Consider the following 20,461-nt stretch of genomic DNA (forward strand, 5'->3'; position numbering starts at 1 on the left):
TAGGGAAGCAGGGAGAAAGATAAAAGCATTTGATTTCCCAGAAAACATTACTTAAAGGGTACATTTTTAAATAATTTTGAAGAAATATAACATCTATAAAGTTTGTGGTGAATAATCTTAGAGCAGCCAATTCTCAACTGAGGAAAACCCTTCCTCGGACCCTCCAGGGATATTCTGCAATGTCTGAATGCATTTCTGGTTGTTACACCTAGACGGGAGGGGTGCTGCTAATGGGTTGAGAAGAGGGATGCTGCTAAAATCCAAAGGATAGGGCTTCACAACAAAAAATTTTGCATCCCAAATATCAATAATGTCAAAGCCGAGAAGCCCTGCCCTACAGGAAACTCGGTGATATCAAGATTATTAGACATGAGGAGAAAATAGTTAAAGAGTAGGAACTTCACCCAGGCTTCTGCTAGAGGTTAAAACTTGCTGATAGCTCTGGGGCACTGAAGCAGGTGATCTTTTACCCGCAAGGAACTTACAGTCTAATGTGGGAGACAGATTGGAAAGATAAAAATAGAGCAAAACTGTCAATACTATCAATAAGCTTATGGTAAAACAATGAAGTGAACATTTAGCCCAGTCTAGGGAGATCAAGGAACACTTTCTAGGGGACAGTCGTCTTAGTTGCTGCCTAAGAAAGAAAGAGAAGGATAAGAATTGGCATTAGAAAAATGAGAAGGCAATAGCTAGGCAAAGCTGTCAGTGACATGAGGAAAAGATTTCAGGTAGAAGGAGATTTATAGGCAAAGATCTAGAGCTGTGAGAGCATATGGAATATCCATGGGTCAGACTCTCAGGATGTCTGAAGCAGAGAACTCAGGAAGGGGCAAGGCTAGCAGAGATAATAATGGAGGAGTAAGATCTTGCTGTTTGCAGAAGGGCAGTGATTCAAACCTGAGTGCAAAGTTGCAGTAGCCAAGTTAACAAAACACAGAGTTGTGACTCGGCGTATTGTGAAGTGGGAAGCAGTGGCATTTTTAGGTTAATTCTGACTTAATATGCTTCGAGTCTATTTTTATATATGTGCCTGAAGTGCCTCAGTTCTGTATTTCACTGTGCCTGCATATTTATATCGAGAGTGTGATAAATCAGTGATAATGTTATTTGGCATGTTTCACAACCAGTCAGTTTGACTGACACAAGGAAGCAACCTCACATAGTTTAAAACTTCTTAAATCTACTTAGGTTATAATGCTGCATATATTAAACATCTACCTCCATTGTTCCTTGACAAACCTTCCTTTAATTTTATATACATGATAACTTGCAATATATACCCTACAACCAAAGAGTAGACAATAAGCTGCACAGCTTCTAGGAATAGAATCCTTACTAAAAGGGACTAGTTGAGAGATGACACAATGAGCCAGACAAAAAAAAAAATCTCAGGTGTAGAGCAAAACAATTTGATACCAGTTGCCAGGGAATTTTCTGTGTTTCTAAGGTAACTCCCAACGCAGCTTGTTATCTTCAGTATCTATTATACTTTAGAAATTTTTCAGGCTTTTTCTTTTCCTAAAGGTCGTTCACTCTTTTAAATATTCAAGATCTCCAGTTAAACAAACAAAAAAAATGTACTATTTTCTGACCAACCATCTAGTAAAGGAGCAAAGGAAAACAATGACCTGTTTCTTTTCTATAGGGTTTTAAATCAGTTTCTCTTCTGAGACTGTCATACAAGATAGTAGGAAAGTAAGGATAGTGGTAGACCGACACTTAAAAGACCAGAAACAGAAGTCATGTGAGAAATTTGGAACTTAAATAAGGCCAAGGCCAGCAGTCAGAAGCCAAAAATTATAGACGTGGCAGAAATCAAGGCTAATCAAGGTCAACCATCAGTGTAAAAGAGTCAAGATCTCAAGTTGTAAAAATATCTTATACTGATACAAAGCCTCTTTAATTCAACAAGGACTGATGGAGTACCTAATGTACGAAGGGCATTAGACATATGCAATTTTTTTGCTGAAGCAAGTATCAACACTAGAGAGAGGTCAGGCCACAGTCTGCTTGTAGCAGCAGGTGAACCCCAGTGTAAATATGGTCCATGAATACTATACCTGCCACGGACAGTGTACAACCATAGTGAGAGCAGACCCTGGATGAACAGTTACATTATATTAGATCCAAGGCTACTCCTTTTATTCAAAGTTTGAATAGTCAAAATAAGACTTCTTTTCCTATTTTAGAAGAACCTGTTTCAAGCCAGTACACTTCTTAAGAATGAGGCTGATTCAAAGAGTAGAAAGTAAGTTAAAAAACCAACTCGCTGATAAATAGGGTATCCAAATTGGTCAAGAAAGATGATAAAGAAAGGTAGTAGGCCAAATAGAGTCTGGATTAACCAAGTCATGATTTGAGTTCCTTAACCTCAGTATAAAGACTGGTCTGTGCCAGATAAAACTTAAGCTTTAAAGAAAATACCGGAGGGTTTTAATGCCATGTTTTTCGCTCATGGTTCAAAGGTGTGTAGAAAATAATCATACTTTATATCATATAATGAATCTTCTCCGTCACCTACATCGGTTTCTAAAGCACACAGGGAATAAGGATAGGAGGAAAAAGAAGAAAACAAAATATAGTCCAGTTTGCTCAATTGAAGAGCTTCTCCCACATGGGGTACCTTGCTCTTTGTTTGGGGGAGATCAAATGGCCAACATCAAATGCAACTCAGTACCTTCGTTCTAATTACAGATGCTATTTTAGCAGTGTCTTCTTGATTTTTTTAAAAGTTGAACTCTGTTGTTCTTGGTATCAGGTACAAATCCTCTGAAATGTCTGAAATTTTCAATTTCCAAACAATAGAATGCATAAATATGTACAAAGAATAAGAGGCCATGTTAAGAACCTGAGTTTATTCAGGTTTGTAAGATTTTTATAATGAGTCCATTTAGAGGATTCTTATGTCAAGTCTCAATGGACTCAGTGAAATCCCTTCTAGAACTCAAACTAAAACATTTATTCTATTCTAGGACTGGAAAATTCAGATGGTACTTAATTTTTCAGAAATCTCAAAGCATAAAATGTCCTAAATATTTTATGACATTTTAATTTCATCAAAAATGAAAAAAACAAAAATAGTAGCCACAGACAGAATGGGGCAAACCAAAGAGCTGTTCAACACTGACGAAGACATTCTTTCCCTGTGAAATGCCCTACACAACTCGTATTTATACCCAAGCCACAATTAGGGCATCTCTCAGGAATTTTCACTGCTATTGAAATACACTAGTCTCAGATTCAGTGTGTGGCTACAACTAATACTGTATAAACCTGAGAGCTGATGAGTGGCCATATGCATGGAGAAGCAGAGCAGGTCCACAGAAGAAAGAAGGAACCCACATGCAGAGGAGAGCTGATTTTAATCACCATGTGGAAAGAGAGACTATGGGAAAGGTTGCCTTTGTATCCGAATATGTTCTTTAGGCCTTGCAGGAGAACTTCAGAACAAATTTTACCTCACTAAAAGCACATGAGGAAGAAGAGGGCAATCATGAAAGATTACTTCAGAAAAATCTTTTCTGCCTATTACTACAAATCTGAGACCCCTAAGTCTATTTGCTGAATTACTCTATTTTACTCTGTTCTTAAAACAAAGTTGGTACACCATTTAGAAAGCAGTGGGACTCTGGGAAAATTATATTTGGAGAAGCCAGAAAAGTGAGATTGACCAAACAATTGCAGAAAAAGCAATACAAAAAATTCAGAACATTGTGTTTCCCATTTTATTCTACTTTAGGTAGTCCATATTTAATCTGTAATACACAGAGGTAAGTACTCAAAGGATCATAAAGGTAAAAGCCTGTTTTTTGAAAATTAATTGAAAAAGTTGAGAGATGTTAATTCTAAAGCAAAGAGGTCTAGAAAAGAGAAGACAGGTGTCTGAAAATATTTAAGGGACCATTGCACAAAAGAAATAATCATGTGATTCCCTGTTATCTATTTTTAATTGGTTGATGTTATTCAGCACATGTTATTACTTTTAATTATGGAAGTAGATGCATATATACACATAAACAAGTAAGCTCATGTATAAATATATAAGTACATGAGACAAAACTTTCAAACAAGTTCATATTTTATGTTTCGAAAAATGAGATAGGTGAACTTGTGAAGTAGGAAACTGTGGTAATGTATAGAAAAAGTTAAAGACTGGTCAGGAGTATTATTGAAGGGAGTCATACATTGATTAGTAGTTAGAGTATATGACCCCTAAGTATTTTTTTAATCTTGAAAATTCTAGGTTAATTGGTTACTTGAGAAGAGAAAATGTTGTGTTAATAATACTGGAAAAATAATACATACTTGGCTTATAAGAAGTAATTCTAAAAGGGTTTAATAATTTCTGTAGAAATGTAGATTATTGCAGTAAGGTGTACTTTAAATGATGAGAGTTTTATAAACTTGTACTTTCTCATTATTCATTTAATAATTTTCCCTAGAACAGCTAAATGAGACTTCATGAGAATTCCACTTTAAACTGTTTTTATATTTTAGCCAATAAAGAAGTACTGCAACCTTGAGCATAAGACTGACACCGAGTGGCAAACATCTCCAGTTTGTAAAAGATTCTTATCTAAGTGGTTTTCTGAAAAAATATTTCAAGGCATTTTCAGCAAGACTGAAGTCTGGTCAAGTAGAGTTTCGATGTTTCAACATTCAGAACTGAATCATATACATGCAGTCATTTGTCAAAATAAAAGGAAAAGTTTGCTTTATTGTTATAATAGCACAAAAGAAAGCAGCATTTTATACATACTTTCTAATGGTTATTGAGATACAAAAATTTATATTACCAAGATTAAGGTCCTAAGTAATAATTTAGGTTAAAATGGATCTTTTTTTTTTTTTAAGGGATTTTAAAGCTCGTTACACCCAGAGATTTCCATTATGATCTAATTTGAAATGAAAGTAAACAGAAATAATTTTGTTCTGCTAAAATAAGAAGTCACTGTGCTTCAACAAAATATCACAAACACAGTTACAGAGAGTAACAAATTAACTAGAAAGCATGACTCATGAACAATTATTAGTCATGTGAGAATCCATTATTAGCTCATAGAAAATCATCTTTGTCCGATAGATAACTGGCTGTCTTCTCATCCCTAGATGGTATTGTGTTGTCTGACTTGCAAACACTCTACAAAGCAATCTCATCTGGCGGTATCACAAAACTTAGAAGTATACAAACAGTGTGTATTTATTTGTTAATATAATACAGACAGACTATCTAAAATTCAAAGAAAATTATTCCAAATATGCTCCGGGGTTTGGTCGCCTCCAGATTCTAGCACCCAATATCCCAAGCCCAAAGCTTCTCATTGTCTTGTAAGGACAGGACAAGAGACAGAGAGACCTTGAAACATCCTATCATGAAACATGTGACTGACTCCACAATCAACTTTTGCTTTGTTAACAAGAACAGGATCTTTAGCACAGAATTTTTCCCTATACAGAGTTGGTATTAAGGCTTTGAGAAAAAAAAGATTTTGAGACATTAAAGAAAATCCCTTAGAGGGATGAGCTAGGTTAGTACCCTTCTGGGAAGACTACTCATTTTCAAAGAAAATATCTCAGCATTCGAAATTACAACCTAACATTTTAAAGTGCTTCAGTGGATCCAGGGGCATAAGTGATCATTTGATAACTCTGAAGTTTAAAGGCCTTTACCACAAGCACTCTCAGAAAAAAATCTGCAAAACAAGGTTCTATAAAAATACAAAACGTATAATACACAATATGGAAAGAGTCCAGGGTGTTCCTATCGATAGAATAAATGGTTGCCTAATTTCATTTTACAAGACCATAATTCCTTCACTAACACTACAATGAAATGGTTGTGTTGAACTAACCGCAGAATTCGTTATATAAAATAAGCTTTTAATCCATTCTGCGAGATAATATTAAAAGTACTATCAGTCTACATTTTGAAATAAAAATAATATATTTAGAGCACAGATTGGGAGTCTATGCTCTTTTTGAAATATCAAACTTCAGCTAAAAAAAAGTCAGTCTTGAAAAATGGTCATCCTAGGACTGATCAATAGTAAGATCTTAGAATATCTTCACAGGTGCTGTCATTGCATGTCTGAAATACCAAATAGATAGACATTTTTTCTATATTTATTAATGTGTTTTAAATATTATTGTGGTTTGACTTCTCATATTTCTTAGCATATTTTCTTCAAGTTATTAAGATTTGGGGCTCAATTTTTCTTTTGATCAAATATACTTTTGCACTTCCAACAATATTTTTTGAAATGATTAGATTCAAGTTCAAAAATACCTCTGAAAGATGACTAGGGAATCATTCTAGTATTTTTACCAAGGTGATACAGCATTTTCATTGAGAAAATTTCTGAAAAGTTTATTTGAGAACTCTGTACTCCAATAAATAAAATCAAAACCCCAAAACAAATTCAAGAAAGAAAACCATAAACAACTGTTTTTAAATGTTTCCATGGCACAAAGGTTGACTTAATTAGAGATATTGTCTTTATGTAACTTGAATATTATTTCAATTGAAATTAAATTAAATATTATTTCAGTTGAAATTAAATTGATTTGTGACTAAATGAGAACTAGAATTACAACCTGAAACAACTGCCTAACCAAAGACAGCTCTGAGAATGACAGTCACATTTTGATAGAGGCATTTAATGTCTTCCATAAAAATATAAGGAGATTTTGACAACTGTTAAAGTGGTGAAAGTTCTGCAATTTTAAATTCAAGCTGTTACTCTAAAACTAGACTCCAGTTCATCTCCCAAGGGTATTTCATCAAACAATTTATTTTGTGATCATAGCTTGCAGTCATCCTTTACTTCTTACTTCCCACACAGATTTCTCATACTTCTCTTAGCTGCCTTTCAACCACCTACACTTTCCCTCCCAAACAAGTCCTTTACTTATCCACTACAACATGTCAGCTCCTATTTTCACTAACCCTCTCAGGGTGATACATATTTATGTACTTCCTAGTAATTCTAATTTTTTTCAACATTAACATGGACTTGTCTCTATCATTTCTGCATTTGTTGTTATTATGCATATGCACATGCTTTGTCCTTATCTGTTTTTGAATAGGTAAGATTTTATTAAATACTGATGTGTTCACTTTTACTACACGAGTGTGTTTTGGCGGGGGGAGGTTTAGTGGATGAATTCCTTGAGAGCACAATTATCTAATTCATTTAAAGGTCTCTCGGTGTCTAAGTAGTATCTCTGGCATAAAATAAATACTTGACATATTTCTGAATAAATGAATGATAAATTACCAGGAAACAAAATATTTGGAAGAAAAGAAACCAATGAGAATTTGATATCATTTCTGAAAATTAATCGTCTTCAATATTTGATATGTATAAATTATTTTGAAAAAGCCAATTATATGTAAAGTGTATAAGTTAAGTTATAATTACTCACATGACAACATGACTGACCTGAAAAGACTGAAATTTCTTTGTTTTTTAAATGAACTCACTTACAAAGTTTATTTAATGTTTATTTTAGGAATACGTATACATATATATATGAAAAAAATGTTATAGCTAAGAAAAAAATGTTTCACCTGTCTTTGACCTCAAGGTCTTCCTAGCCCTAGCATTCTAGAAGAGTATTTGCTATAGTGTTTTATAACAATATTAGAAACAACAACAGTAAGGGTGATTGTACTTAGGTAATATATATTTTGAGATAAGACATTTACAGAGTTAGAAAATAACACATAGGCTATAACTACTACACAAATAACCTAATAACTTATTAAAATGGCATTCTAACATGTTTTCTCCCTGAATCCTCTATTAGTGGAGCTGTCACTTTTATCTATAGTTGAGTTTCATTTCTCTTTATAACTCCAATGCAATTTGCTTCAAATCAGAAAAAAAAAAAAATTGTTCATTTGATTGATTTTCTCACCATTAACCTTCCGGTGAACTAGTTATAACTTAAAAATACATTACAAAACAGCTCGATTCTTTTCCTACTAACAGGTAATGCTCAGTTTCCTCAAAATACTCCTACAGATACACATTTGGAAAAGAATATTAACTTCATGTGTGGGCAAAGAATTAAGGAGCTAATTATTATATGTATTGTATATTTCAAAAGCAAGAAATTCTTCCCTATATCACTCAAACTTTAATTTTATTTCCCAAGAAATGCCTTTCAAAACTATCAATATTTATAAAAGTATTTTCGGTAAAATTTAAATTTCTGCATATAGTAGAAACTATAATAACTTACATTTTATGGCACTTTCAATTTCCTATGTATTATCATTTTTCTTTTATGTCTATATCAAGCTGATTTAAGAAAATTAACACAGATTACTATTTTATAGATTAAAAAAACTAAAAATTCAGAGGTAATGTTTTTCACCCAAGGGCATTCACCTCAAATCCTAAGTTCTCATGACTCCAAATTCTCTTCTCTTTTCACCACTCTGATCGTATAAGTATCTTAAGCACCATTTCAAATTAGTCTTTCAATTTATTTATCTTACATATGCAGTCTCCCATACTCATTGTGAAATTATAAACAAATTATTTGAGAAAGTAGACATGTTCGTCGTGAGTGATCAGCTAAGCAGTCATTTTGCTTGGTAATTAATATCCAGTCTTGTGTCCTGTTTATTTTATTAAATCCAAGTGTCATCACCAGATTTGAATTACTAAGTAAATGACTTCCTATTATAGAGCCACCCAAAACATTAATGATACAGAAATGGAACTCACATTATGAAAAAGTAGAAACTATAGAAGAAATAAAAAATATTTCCAGTGGCCTGACAACTTGTATTATAAAAATTATAGAACAGTATGGTTTAGTGACTTGATAAGAAAGGCATTCACATGACCAAGACTAAAAGCCTGGTGTGATTGAGCAAAAATTTAAGTACTTCAGTAGGCCAGCATCTGTTTTTTTATAACACTCATGGAAAGATATGAATAATTGTAAGATATATGAAAGAACTTTCTCCCTCAAATATTTTGTCATGCGAACTCATTAAAATGTAAATTATTGATCTAGTGGATTATATTAGCTCCTTCAAGTCTTTAAGGTCTGTTATTTTGATAGGTTATTAGGGATTTTTATAAATGATGATTAATGGCAGGAAAAAAATAGTGGTACTATGAAACAGGTACTACATAGTAACAAAAATTGAGATTCTGGGTCATGCATTTTCAACAAAGGTGACCCAAGAGGGGGTGAAAACTGGTTCATGGGAAGTGAAAACATCTAACTCTCTTTATCTATAAATCACAGATATACATATAGCACATTAACAGATATAGTATATCTGTGTTATTAACATTCCAAGGGACTACAGCAATGCCACTCTGAACGTGCCCAATCTTGTCTGATCTCAGACAAGATATATCTAAAAAGCTCCTTAGATATATATATATATATCTAGATAGCTATAAGATATATCTAAAAAGCTCCTTAAATATATATATATATATATATATATATATATATATATATATATATATATATATCTAGAGATACACATTTGGAAAAGAATATTAAAAAGAATATTTAATATATATATTAAATAAAATATATATCTAGATATATATATATATCTAAGGAGCTTTTTAGATATATCTTGTCTGAGATATATCTAAATAGCCCCAGTGGAACCACAGTCCATGGTTTATGGCCATGCCACCCTGAACAAGCTCAACGTCCGATCTCAGGAGCTAAGCAGGGTCGGGCCTGGTTAGTCCTTGGATGGGAGACCACCTAAGAAGACCAGGTGTTATAGGCATAAATAATAATAATAAATAAAATTTTAAAAAGAAATAATTATACACATAATTAATTATAATAGTGATAAGAGACATAAAGGGTACGAGGTTCTATGTGATCATATAAGAGAGAAACTAACCAAGAAGGATAAGAAAAGCTTTCTGAGGGAGATAATAGACTGAATGATGGCTTGCAGTTAGCTAGACAAAGCAAAAAAATGCAAAAAGCACAGAGGGAAACATGGTATAAAGGGGCGCAGCACCTTCAAGAAACTGCAAAAGACAATGTACCTGTATCATATTGAGTAAGAGGGAAGGTACCTGAGAAGAGGACGAGAGACAAATCACACAGGGCTTTGTCAACCATGTTACAAGTTTTGAACTTTACCTTAAGGTTTCTCAACAGAGAAGTAAAATTATCAAATATATATTTTTAAAAATTCACTTCAGCAGCTGTGTGTAGAGCTGATTAGAGTTGGGAAATTCGAGTAAGAGGAGAACTGCAATATTTCAAGAAGATTAAGGCCATGGAGGTAGAGAACAATGTTCAAATTTGAAAGACAATTAGGAATTAAAATGAATAGAATTTTACAAGTGATTGGATAAGATGGCAAGAAAGGTATCAGGGATGACTCCAAAGACTCTGGCTTGAACAGGTAGGAAGAGAGCAAGAGCAAGCTGTGGAATGGGGAGCGTGCCGTGAGGAATGCTTTCTGAGCCTTCAGAATGAAACAGCAGCTGCTCTGAGAGGACAAACAGAAAACCAGAAGGATAATGGTATTCTCCCTTGCCTTAGCTGGCAGCAGGATCCGGAAGAAGATGGAAATGTCTTAGACACCTAGAATAGAAGCCGTACCAAGTCCAAAATTAGATGCATGTATCTAGTGCCTATCGAAGCAGCTTCCACAAACACTGAGAAGAAACGAAGGGACTAATAGAACCAGCTATACCTTCAGAATGTCCTACCTATATTCTGAGAACAGAATTCCAACAGGATACACATGAGGAAGGAATATTAGTAGCCACTATTTTCAGAGTGGTGAAATGAAGTTTTATATATCTCTGTAAGGGAATAAAAAGTAATTAGATGATATGTATTCCCGTGACAGATATTTGCCATTTTCTTTTTTCAGTATTTATCTTTCTGTATTCCTCTCTGTATTGAAGGGGAATGAAAGCTTAGGTACTTAGATACTTAGATTTCTAAGACTCCCTTTCTATCTGGTTTCTGGTTAGATTCTGCCCATAGAGTGTGGCAACCATAAAGATGTGTGCTTAGATCTCTCTCAGAAGAACCTTGCAAAGAACGTAGTTGACTGATGGCCTCCAGTTGCCACACCTGTGGACGCATCACAGGCTCTCGCCAAGGCCACACTTTCCCTGGGCTGCTACCAGTCAGTGTCTGAGCGTGGCACAAATACTACAGCCTGTCCATTGTTGGACTCTCTCCAATGGGCAAGCTTTGCTCAAAGGCTCCAAACTGACCTGGCCAAGACTTTTTTCAAAACTGTGCTGAAGTTTGAGGCTCTTCCTATTCAACCTTCCTTCCTTCCTACCTCCTCTTCTTTCACAGAGTTTCTTCAAGATCTGAAGGTTCACCTTTATCTACTCCTGCTCCCTCCGCCTTTGTACTTCAAAAGTGCTTTCCCCCAAAATTTCTTGCACACTGAATCTCATCTTGGAGTTTGCTTCTTGAAAGAAGGTACTCATAAAAAAAACGGAAGACCAAAGGAAGGAAGAAGTCATTTTTTTTTTTTTTGCTTCTGGCTTAAGAAGTGCTAACGGAGGATAATGTAGATGCCTGTGGGCTTTAGCAGCATTAGCAGAGTCTAGAGGCATTCAATCTCCCAAGCTCTTGAAATTTCAAGACAGAATTGGTTCCAGACTGCACGCTCAGTGCCAGTGGAAGGGATTCCTAAAGCAGCAGTAGCTCTTCAGCAAACTCAGCAGCAAACACAATCAGGAACTCTGGGTAACACTGCTTTTCTTTTTGCTCTAGGTCGAGAGGTAGTCATAGCTTTCTGCAGTTATCAACATCTGGGTGGTAGTATCACAGTTCCGTGTTTCTTCCTTCAGCCCTTTTGTAACCAGTTCCCTAATTTAAACTACCCAAGTGCGATTTCCTTTTTCCTGAGTGAGTGTTGAATGATACGAACGTAACCATTTCAATCTCTGACCTCAGAAATTCTTTTGTTAACTATATAAAGAAATTAAATATGAACAAAATGTATTAATAAATTTAATTGATTAATATTAAATGTAAACAACAATTATTATACGTGTTTTAATATTAGTATTCACAAACAAAATCTCAAAAAAATCTAACGATGAAGATTTCCTTAAGTAATTTAGGGCATATTATAATGTTTTTTCATGCCCCTATTAAAATATGTGTTTATGGATAGTTTTTAGATATAGTATAAATACACATCATTTACTGCTAATTTTACTGCTAAGTGGGGGGAAAAAAGTGAAGTTGAACATATGCTTATCATATGACCTACAAAGTTCCATTTTTTGAAATATACCCTGGGGAAATTTTGCACATGCAAATGAAAACACACATACAATAATGTCCACAGCAGCACTGTCAATAACAACAAACTGCAAAGACCCAAATTCATCAATAGTACAAGATAAATACATCACAGTCTATTCATACGATGGGATCCTATATCACAACATGAATGAATCTCAAGAGAAAATGTTGACAGTAAAAAGCAAATCGCACTGAAAAAAAAAAATGTCCATAGTAGCATTCCATTTTTACAAAATTAAAAAACAAGACAAAACAATACTCTATTTTTCAGTCATAGGAAGTCAGGAAAGGCGGTACCTTTGTGGGAGGAGGGGCTGAAATACTGGAAAGGAATGAGGATCTTTGAGGAGTTGACAATACTCTATTTCTTGTCCTGGTTGGTAGTTGCACAGTTGTTTGCCTTATAATTATTCTTTTGAGCATACATATGGATTTTATGCACTATTCTGTAAATGTGAGTGAAATATCTTAAAGAGAAGAAAAAAATCAGGATATGGAAAGGTAAATTCCAGGAAATTTATCTGATTAATTTAAAGCAGAATCATCAGCTCAGAACAGCATAGTCTCTCTCATACCGAGTCCATGTCAATAAATGTATGAATAATTAGATAAGTGAGTGAACACCAAGATCTCAAAATGTTTAATATGTTCATAAATTAAACTAGATTAAAAAAAATGCCCAAATGCCATCTAATAATTTCTGTGTGGAAGAATGATGTGTGACTTGATTTCTCTACTTGATATTTTTCCTTCTCTCCAAAGTTCTCAAATAAACATGTTATTTTGAAAATTCAATAAAATGTATCATATAACATATTGCTAAAAGTCCAAAATAGAGTCAGTTTATGTTATAGCCATTTTTCTTTTTCTTAGCCTTTTAATCCAATTTTTTTAATAAACAGGGTCCTTAAAACAGTGTGAATTATAAATCGGGGTTCTTAAACTTCAATGTGCAACATAGTTGGCTACAAATCAGCCTAGGAGAACCTAGTAATATCCTAGCTAAATTGGATTAAACAATTTTAACTGTAAGAAAACCAGCGTACTGGACATGGCCCCAAAGGATCTGCCCCAGCCACCTCTCTCAGCTAACTGTACACCGTAATCCTCGTTGCCTTTTGCCCGCCAGACACTGACTTCTTTTAGCTCCAGAGAATTATGTCTACATAACTTCTACTCTCTTTTCAGATCCCTAGAAAAGACTTCCATGATCCCTTCCTATCCATTTATAGTTTATATACTCTTATCCTGAAATTTTATCTTTATAGCACTTTAATGCCATTTATAATTAAATATTTCTCTGATTATCAGATTAATGGATTCCTTCCTAACTATACTATAAGCTCCATAGGGCATGAATCAGGTCTGTTTTGGTCACTTATATTTCCAGAACTGGACCAACACTTAACAGACACTCAATATATATACTCAATATATATTTTGTTTCCTGAACAGTCGATTGGATAAATGAACAAACTATCAAATGAACCAACCAACAAATAAAGAGCTACCAAAAAATTAAATGACTGCTTTTCATCTAGGCTTTGAACTAAAAATCATCTTATTTTAAATTTTGTTTTTCTTTGAAAGAAAAAAAGTCCATTTAATCAAAAGTTTCAAACTCAGATTAGTAATTACCTTGTATGACAATGAACATAACATATATTCAATCTTAGCTAATTGTAGTGACCTCACCTTTAGAAACAATAGGTTAAGGATAAGACATGGTACGTGCTAACGGCCATGTCTCACTTCTAGTTAGTTATCTGCTAAAAATTTATTAACTAAAGGGATTTACTGGCCGGATCACTGCCTATAGGTACAAAATATTTTAACAATGACGCATTCTGCTTCTGTACCCCTGCTTGCTTACCCACCTCTTAGTTATCAGTTAATGAATGGAGGAGATATAGTCTTTTGTGTAAAGATTAAGGATGTGGGGGATGGGATCGAGGGCTTAAAATCTTTGTGCCCCTGCGTCTCGGGGCTGCTCCTTTGCAAGGACAGCCGCCGGCTAATAAACTGTCTCTTGGACTAGAGCACTCGAGTTGGGCCTGGTTATTTCGGTCACAACATTTGGAGGCCCCAGCGAGATCTTCTCGTTGTGGGAAAATTGATCAGTGCACCAGGGCGTTAGACCATTTGCGGTTGGGGAGGCCTCTAGGGCACTTGCCCTAGCCCACCGCCCGTGGTTTCTCGCTTTGTGGAGCGTGATCTTGGGAGTGCTGAGGCAGTTTTTGGTAGGGGCCCCAGGACCGTGCGGACGTCGGACGCGACAAGTAAGTCGGCGGTCGACTGAGACTGTGACGACAGTTTTCTCAGTCTTGTTTTTTGGTTCGTTAGTCTGTGTCTGTTTTTCTTGTGTTGCTTCGTGTGCTTTACTGTGGAACTATGGGACAATCACAGGGTAAGCTAACACCGCTTCAATGCATGCTTAATCACTTTAAAGATTTCCGTCACAGGGCAAAGGCTTATGGTGCTTTAGTAACCCCTTTTGATTTGCAGCGGTTTTGTCAACTAGATTGGCTGACCTTCGGAGTAGGATGGCCCTCCGAGGGATCATTTAATTTACAGACTGCATTTCGGGTTCGGGGTGTTGTTTATGGGAACCTGGGGCATCCTGACCAAATTCCTTATATTGATGTATGGATTGACGTTGTTTCTGATGCCCCTAAGTACTTACAGAATTGCAGTCGCGTCCCCGTTACTGTAATGGCAGCCATACCCCAAGGTCTTAAGAAGCCCCCACCAGTGTTGCAGGGCCCTCCGTCGGAGGATGACTGGTATCCACCACCCTATCATGGTGATGGGAGTGGACGTCCTCCTCCGGAAAGACCAGAACCTCCTGTAACCCGGTCTAGGGGTCGTAGGCCACCTTCCCCTGATTCAACCTCCCTGAAAGAGCCAGTATCTGTTCAAGCCCCATTGAAGGTGATTCCAGGAGGTGGAGGTGAGCCTACTGTCATCTACTCGCCATTCAGTACTAGTGATTTATATAATTGGAAATTGCAAACGCCATCCTTTTCAGAAAAACCACAAGGATTAACCTCCCTTCTAGAGTCTATTTTTTTACCCATCGGCCCACTTGGGATGATTGTCAGCAGCTTTTGCAGGTTTTATTCACCACTGAGGAAAAAGAAAGGATTTTGCGGGAGGCAGCCAGAGGAGTCACGGACCCGAATGGGCTGCCAACAGCAGACTTAACCAGGATACAGGCTGTGTTTCCTACTCAGCGTCCCCAGTGGGATCCCAATACGGATCAAGGTAAGGAGGCTCTCCTAAGGTATCGCCAGTTCCTGCTACAGGGACTCCGGGCTGCTGCACGTAGACCAATAAATCTGTCCAAGGTAAGCGAAGTAATTCAGACCAAGGATGAGTCACCTGCAGCATTTTTAGAGAGACTATTAGAATCTTACCGCTTGTATACACCTATTGACCCGGAGGACCCCAACAATAGAAGAGCCATTAATTTGGCCTTTGTGAGCCAGTTGGCCCCAGATATTAGGAGAAAGTTACAGAAGCTAGAAGGTTTTGAGGGAGAGAATTTATCCAAATTGCTAGAAATAGCCCAGAAAGTTTTCAACAATAGAGACGATGTGCAGAAAATAATGTTTGTGGGGAAGGGACCTATGCCAGGCAGAGGAACAGGAAGGGGCCGAGGAGGAAGATCAGGATTTGTCGGGCCACCTGGACCAGGAAGTAAACAGGTTGGCCTTGAAAAAGACCAATGTGCATATTGCAAACAGAAAGGGCACTGGAAGAATGAGTGTCCCAAGCAACCAAAAGGTGACAAGAAAAATACAAGCACCCCAATTCTTCTGGAAGATAACTAGGGGTATTGACTCAGATGCTGGGACCGTGGAAAAGACCAGTTGCACACTTATCTAAAAGGTTAGATTGCGTGGCTGCAGGGTGGCCTAATTGTCTGAGGGCCGTTGCAGCCACGGCAGTTCTAGTGAAAGAAGCCCACAAATTGACGCTTGGGCAGCCTGTGACTGTTATCGGACCTCACTTTGTGGAGCGGCTCCTGAAGGGACCACCCAAGCGATGGATATCGAACGCTTGAATCACCCAATACCAGGTACTCTTATTAAACCTTCCACAGGTTCAATTTGCTAAACCGACAATATTGAATCCAGCAACCTTGCTCCCAGATGATGATCCCCAGGAACCTGTACATGATTGCAGTGACCTGCTTGAAAGCATAACTGGGGTAAGACCTGACTTACGAGATGAGCCTTGGCTCAACCCAGATGCCACCCTGTACACGGACGGAAGCAGTTATGTCACAGAAGGCGTCAGGTATGCGGGAGCAGCGGTAGTTGCCGATGACACTGTGGTTTGGGCACAGGCTCTCGGACAAGGGACTTCAGCCCAGAAGGCCGAGCTCATTGCATTATCTGAAGCTCTTAAATGGGCTCGAGGGAAAACTGTTAACATCTACACTGATAGCCGATATGCCTTTGCAACGGCACCTGTACATGGAGCCCTGTACAAGGAAAGAGGACTATTAACATCAAGGGGAAAGGAAATTAAGAACAAGGAGCAGATTTTGGCTCTTTTGGAGGCTATCTGGCTACCTAAGAAAGTGGCTATTATCCATTGCCCCGGCCATCAAAAAGGGAAAGGAGTGGTAGAAAAAGGAAACCGCTTGGCAGATAAAATAGCAAAGGAAGTAGCCAGAAAACCAGTGGGGACTAACGTCATAATTGGTCCCCTTCTTGTGCCCCCCTTGGTACAGGATCCAAACTATAGCCCCCAAGATATAGAGTTGGGGAAGCAACTGCACGGGAAGTTTGAAAATGGGTGGCTTTGGATTCCAGATGGAAGGCCACTCCTCCCTGCCACTCTTGGCAGCCATTTAATCAATCAAATGCATAACGCTACCCATCTTGGAGGAACTAAGTTAATTGAACTGCTAAAAAGAGACTATTATATTCCTGGACTAACCTCAAAGGCTCGGGATGTAAGTGCGCGATGCCCAATATGTGCACAAGTCAACTCTTGCTCCACCGCAACAGGAGGCAGTGGCGTGCGACAGAAAGGACAAGCTCCTGGAGAACATTGGGAGGTAGACTTTACAGAAGTTGCCCCTGGCACTTTCGGGTTTAAGTATCTTCTGGTTTTCATCGACACCTACTCTGGATGGACCGAGGCCTTCCCCACTAGAAAGGAGACTGCACAAGTAGTAGCTAAGAAATTACAGAAATAGTACCTCGATTCGGTTTGCCCTTATCACTGGGGTCCGACAATGGCCCGGCATTCATTGCCCAAACAAGTCAAATGTTAGCTAAGGTATTAGGGATTAGTTGGAAATTACATTGTATTTACAGACCTCAGAGTTCAGGACAAGTAGAAAGGATGAATAGAACACTTAAGGAAACTTTAACTAAATTTAAGCTGGAAACTGGGGAGAATTGGGTGAGCCTTCTTCCTTTTGCTTTGTTATGGGCCCGGTGTACTCCATATATTATGGGAATTTCCCCTTATGAAATAATGTTTGGGAGACCTCCCCCTTTACTCCCTAAAATTGGAATTGAAAAGGTTACAATAAGTAATAACACAAGTCTCCTTAAGTTTCTACAGGTCTTGCAACAAACCCAAAATCAAGTCAAGGGCTTGATTAAAGCTACTAGACCAACTCCGGGGACATCACAGCCTCACCCACATCATCCAGGTGATTGCGTGTAGATAAAGAAGATTTAGCCTGCTAGCCTAGAGCCCCGGTGGGATGGTCCGTTTCCAGTAATCCTGACCACACCAACAGCTGTCAAAGTTGCAGGAAAAAGACATTGGATTCACCATACTCGCCTTAAGGCAGCTCAACCTCCCCCGGAAAAGGAGAAATGGAAAGCAACACCCACAGAGGATCCACTCAAGATAAGACTCTCACAGGAATAATTGTGTTAGAGTTAGTTGTTATTACCAATGTACACGGGAACCCTCATCAACCTCAACAGGCTCAATGGGAATTGATTAAATCAGAAACAGGTATCTCCATATTAGTAAACCAGACTATGTACCAGCCTACATTTCATGTAGATTAGTGTAATATACTTGGGGAGGAATTAAATAAGCAAACAAAAGAACAGATGCTAGCAGGATCATCAGGACCGTGGTGGGGCTGTGGAGTTAAAAATTATGAAAAGGGTATCCAATAAGTGCAGTTATATATGTGTCTTAGAGAAGATCAAAGCACTTGCAATAAGCCTAACCAATATTATTGTGGTCATTGGGGTTGTGAGACCATATCCCCTTGGAAGAACACAGACCCCTTTCTGACTCTTACACGACCTAGTCAGTCTTCCTGTGCCACAGCAGGGAAATGCAATCCTGTCGTTTTTACTGTCAAAAATTGGGAAGATCCATCTTGGGTGACTGGGAAAACTTGGGGATTAAGGTTGTATGTTTCTGGAGATGATCCCGGAATGTTAATGACTATACAAAAAAAGCCTGTCCGGATACCGTCGATAGCCATAGGTCCTGTCGGGTCTAATAATGAAGGGTTAAAGGACTTAACTCCTACCCAGTTAACAACTATTAGGAATACTAATAACATCTCTTAATTCCTTAGCTGAAGTAGTACTGCAGAATAGGAGAGGTTTAGATCTCTTATTTCTTAAGCAAGGAGGTTTGTGTGTAGCATTAGGAGAAACTTGCTGTTTTTATGTTAATCATTCTGGTATTATTAGGGATAGTTTAGCATTAATTAGACAGAGGGTGAAGGATAGAAATAAAAAATTAAGGCAGGGCAGTAACTGGTATGAGTCTTGGTTTAATGAAAATTCCTGGCTAACCACGCTATTGTCAGCCATAGCAGGGCCATTAATTATGCTGATATTATTAATTTTTGGACCCTGCTTACTAAAGTGGCTTAGAAGTTTAGTACAGTCTCACATGACCGGGGCAAAGATTTTAATTTTGGGAGCATCGGCCCCGACGAGTTGGCCGAGAGTTCCAACTTCTGACTCGAAGATTGAGTCACTGTAAAGAAAACCAGTGGGGAATGTAGTGACCTCACCTTTAGAAACAATAGGTTAAGGATAAGACATGGTACGTGCTAACCGCCATGTCTCACTTCTAGTTAGTTATCTGCTAAAAATTTATTAACTAAAGGGATTTACTGGCCGGATCACTGCCTATAGGTACAAAATATTTTAAAAATGACGCATTCTGCTTCTGTACCCCTGCTTGCTTACCCACCTCTTAGTTATCAGTTAATGAATGGAGGAGATATAGTCTTTTGTGTAAAGATTAAGGATGTGGGGGATGGGATCGAGGGCTTAAAATCTTTGTGCCCCTGCGTCTCGGGGCTGCTCCTTTGCAAGGACAGCCGCCGGCTAATAAACTGTCTCTTGGACTAGAGCACTCGAGTTGGGCCTGGTTATTTCGGTCACAACACTAATCAAGTGAACTTTTTTTGTTTTTTGGTGTATATCTTGTGTATACACCTTACCTGTATAGTTCACACTAAATACAGATCTTTTTCCAGCACAAATATCCAATGATAACTCATTCTTTCAAGATTTAGTTTGGATGTGATGATGGATAGAGGAAGAAAAGGCAAGAAAACACATCAGCCATATGAGATTAACGAATATATTTTTTTTGTTGGGAGCTTGGAGTCCTAAACTGAAATGTTTTCTCTCTGATCCCCAATATCTAAAACTGTACCTAATATAATTGCTTCCAAGGGGGAAATACTGCTTATACTTTCTGACTGACTATCACAATGCTCTGAGCTAATCACTATCCCTTCCCCAAATGCCCGGCTAGAAACGATTGTGAGAATTCAGGACTGAAGCTCAGAGGCAGTTTGAGAAATAAAAGTATGCGTTGTGTGTGAGGGATTTTTAGCTCCCAAAGCCCAGAAGATTTTATTAAGCAGGTGGCATTTTCTGATTTTTAGATAACTCATTTTTTCAAATCCAAATGCTCTGGATTTCCACAGGTGTTTTTATATCGTATTTAAAAAACAGAATAACACAATTTGGCATATGATTGCCCTTGAGAGTACAATGCCATTGCATTGGTATTTTGAAGAGCTATTTATTCTGTTCTTTCATCTCCTACATTCACCTGTTCTGTAATGACCTAATCTCTTACCTCTCCCTTTTTTCATGCTGTCCTCTGTGCACACCATCCTTCTGGCCATTTCGCA

The 20,461-nt window shown here is 37.4% G+C and overlaps 2 protein-coding genes and 1 long non-coding RNA gene across 4 annotated transcripts in view; 2 read left to right on the plus strand and 1 right to left on the minus strand.

Moving 5' to 3' along the window:
- The window catches only part of TAFA2 (TAFA chemokine like family member 2), a 385,780-nt gene that overhangs the window by 103,060 nt on the left and 262,259 nt on the right, over positions 1 to 20,461 (minus strand). The gene's annotated exons all lie outside the window — the stretch shown is intronic.
- Positions 14,327 to 18,325, plus strand: LOC120604994 (uncharacterized). Its single transcript, XR_005653478.1, has 2 exons — positions 14,327 to 14,579; positions 17,878 to 18,325. It is a non-coding gene; the product is annotated as an uncharacterized LOC120604994 (long non-coding RNA).
- LOC120604991 (uncharacterized) lies at positions 14,579 to 16,539 on the plus strand. Its single transcript, XM_039865865.1, has 2 exons — positions 14,579 to 15,564; positions 16,406 to 16,539. Exon 1 carries the CDS (start codon positions 14,692 to 14,694, stop codon positions 15,502 to 15,504), a length of 813 nt encoding a protein of 270 aa, XP_039721799.1. The 5' UTR covers positions 14,579 to 14,691; the 3' UTR covers positions 15,505 to 15,564; positions 16,406 to 16,539.

This window comes from Pteropus medius, unplaced genomic scaffold, assembly GCF_902729225.1.
Source record: "Pteropus medius unplaced genomic scaffold, Ma_sr-lr_union100, whole genome shotgun sequence".
Taxonomy (NCBI): Eukaryota; Metazoa; Chordata; class Mammalia; order Chiroptera; family Pteropodidae; genus Pteropus; species Pteropus medius.

Bases quoted from the DNA above. Each gene is read 5' to 3' on its own strand.
- LOC120604991 (XM_039865865.1), top strand. From the start codon at position 14,692: ATGGGACAATCACAGGGTAAGCTAACACCGCTTCAATGCATGCTTAAT.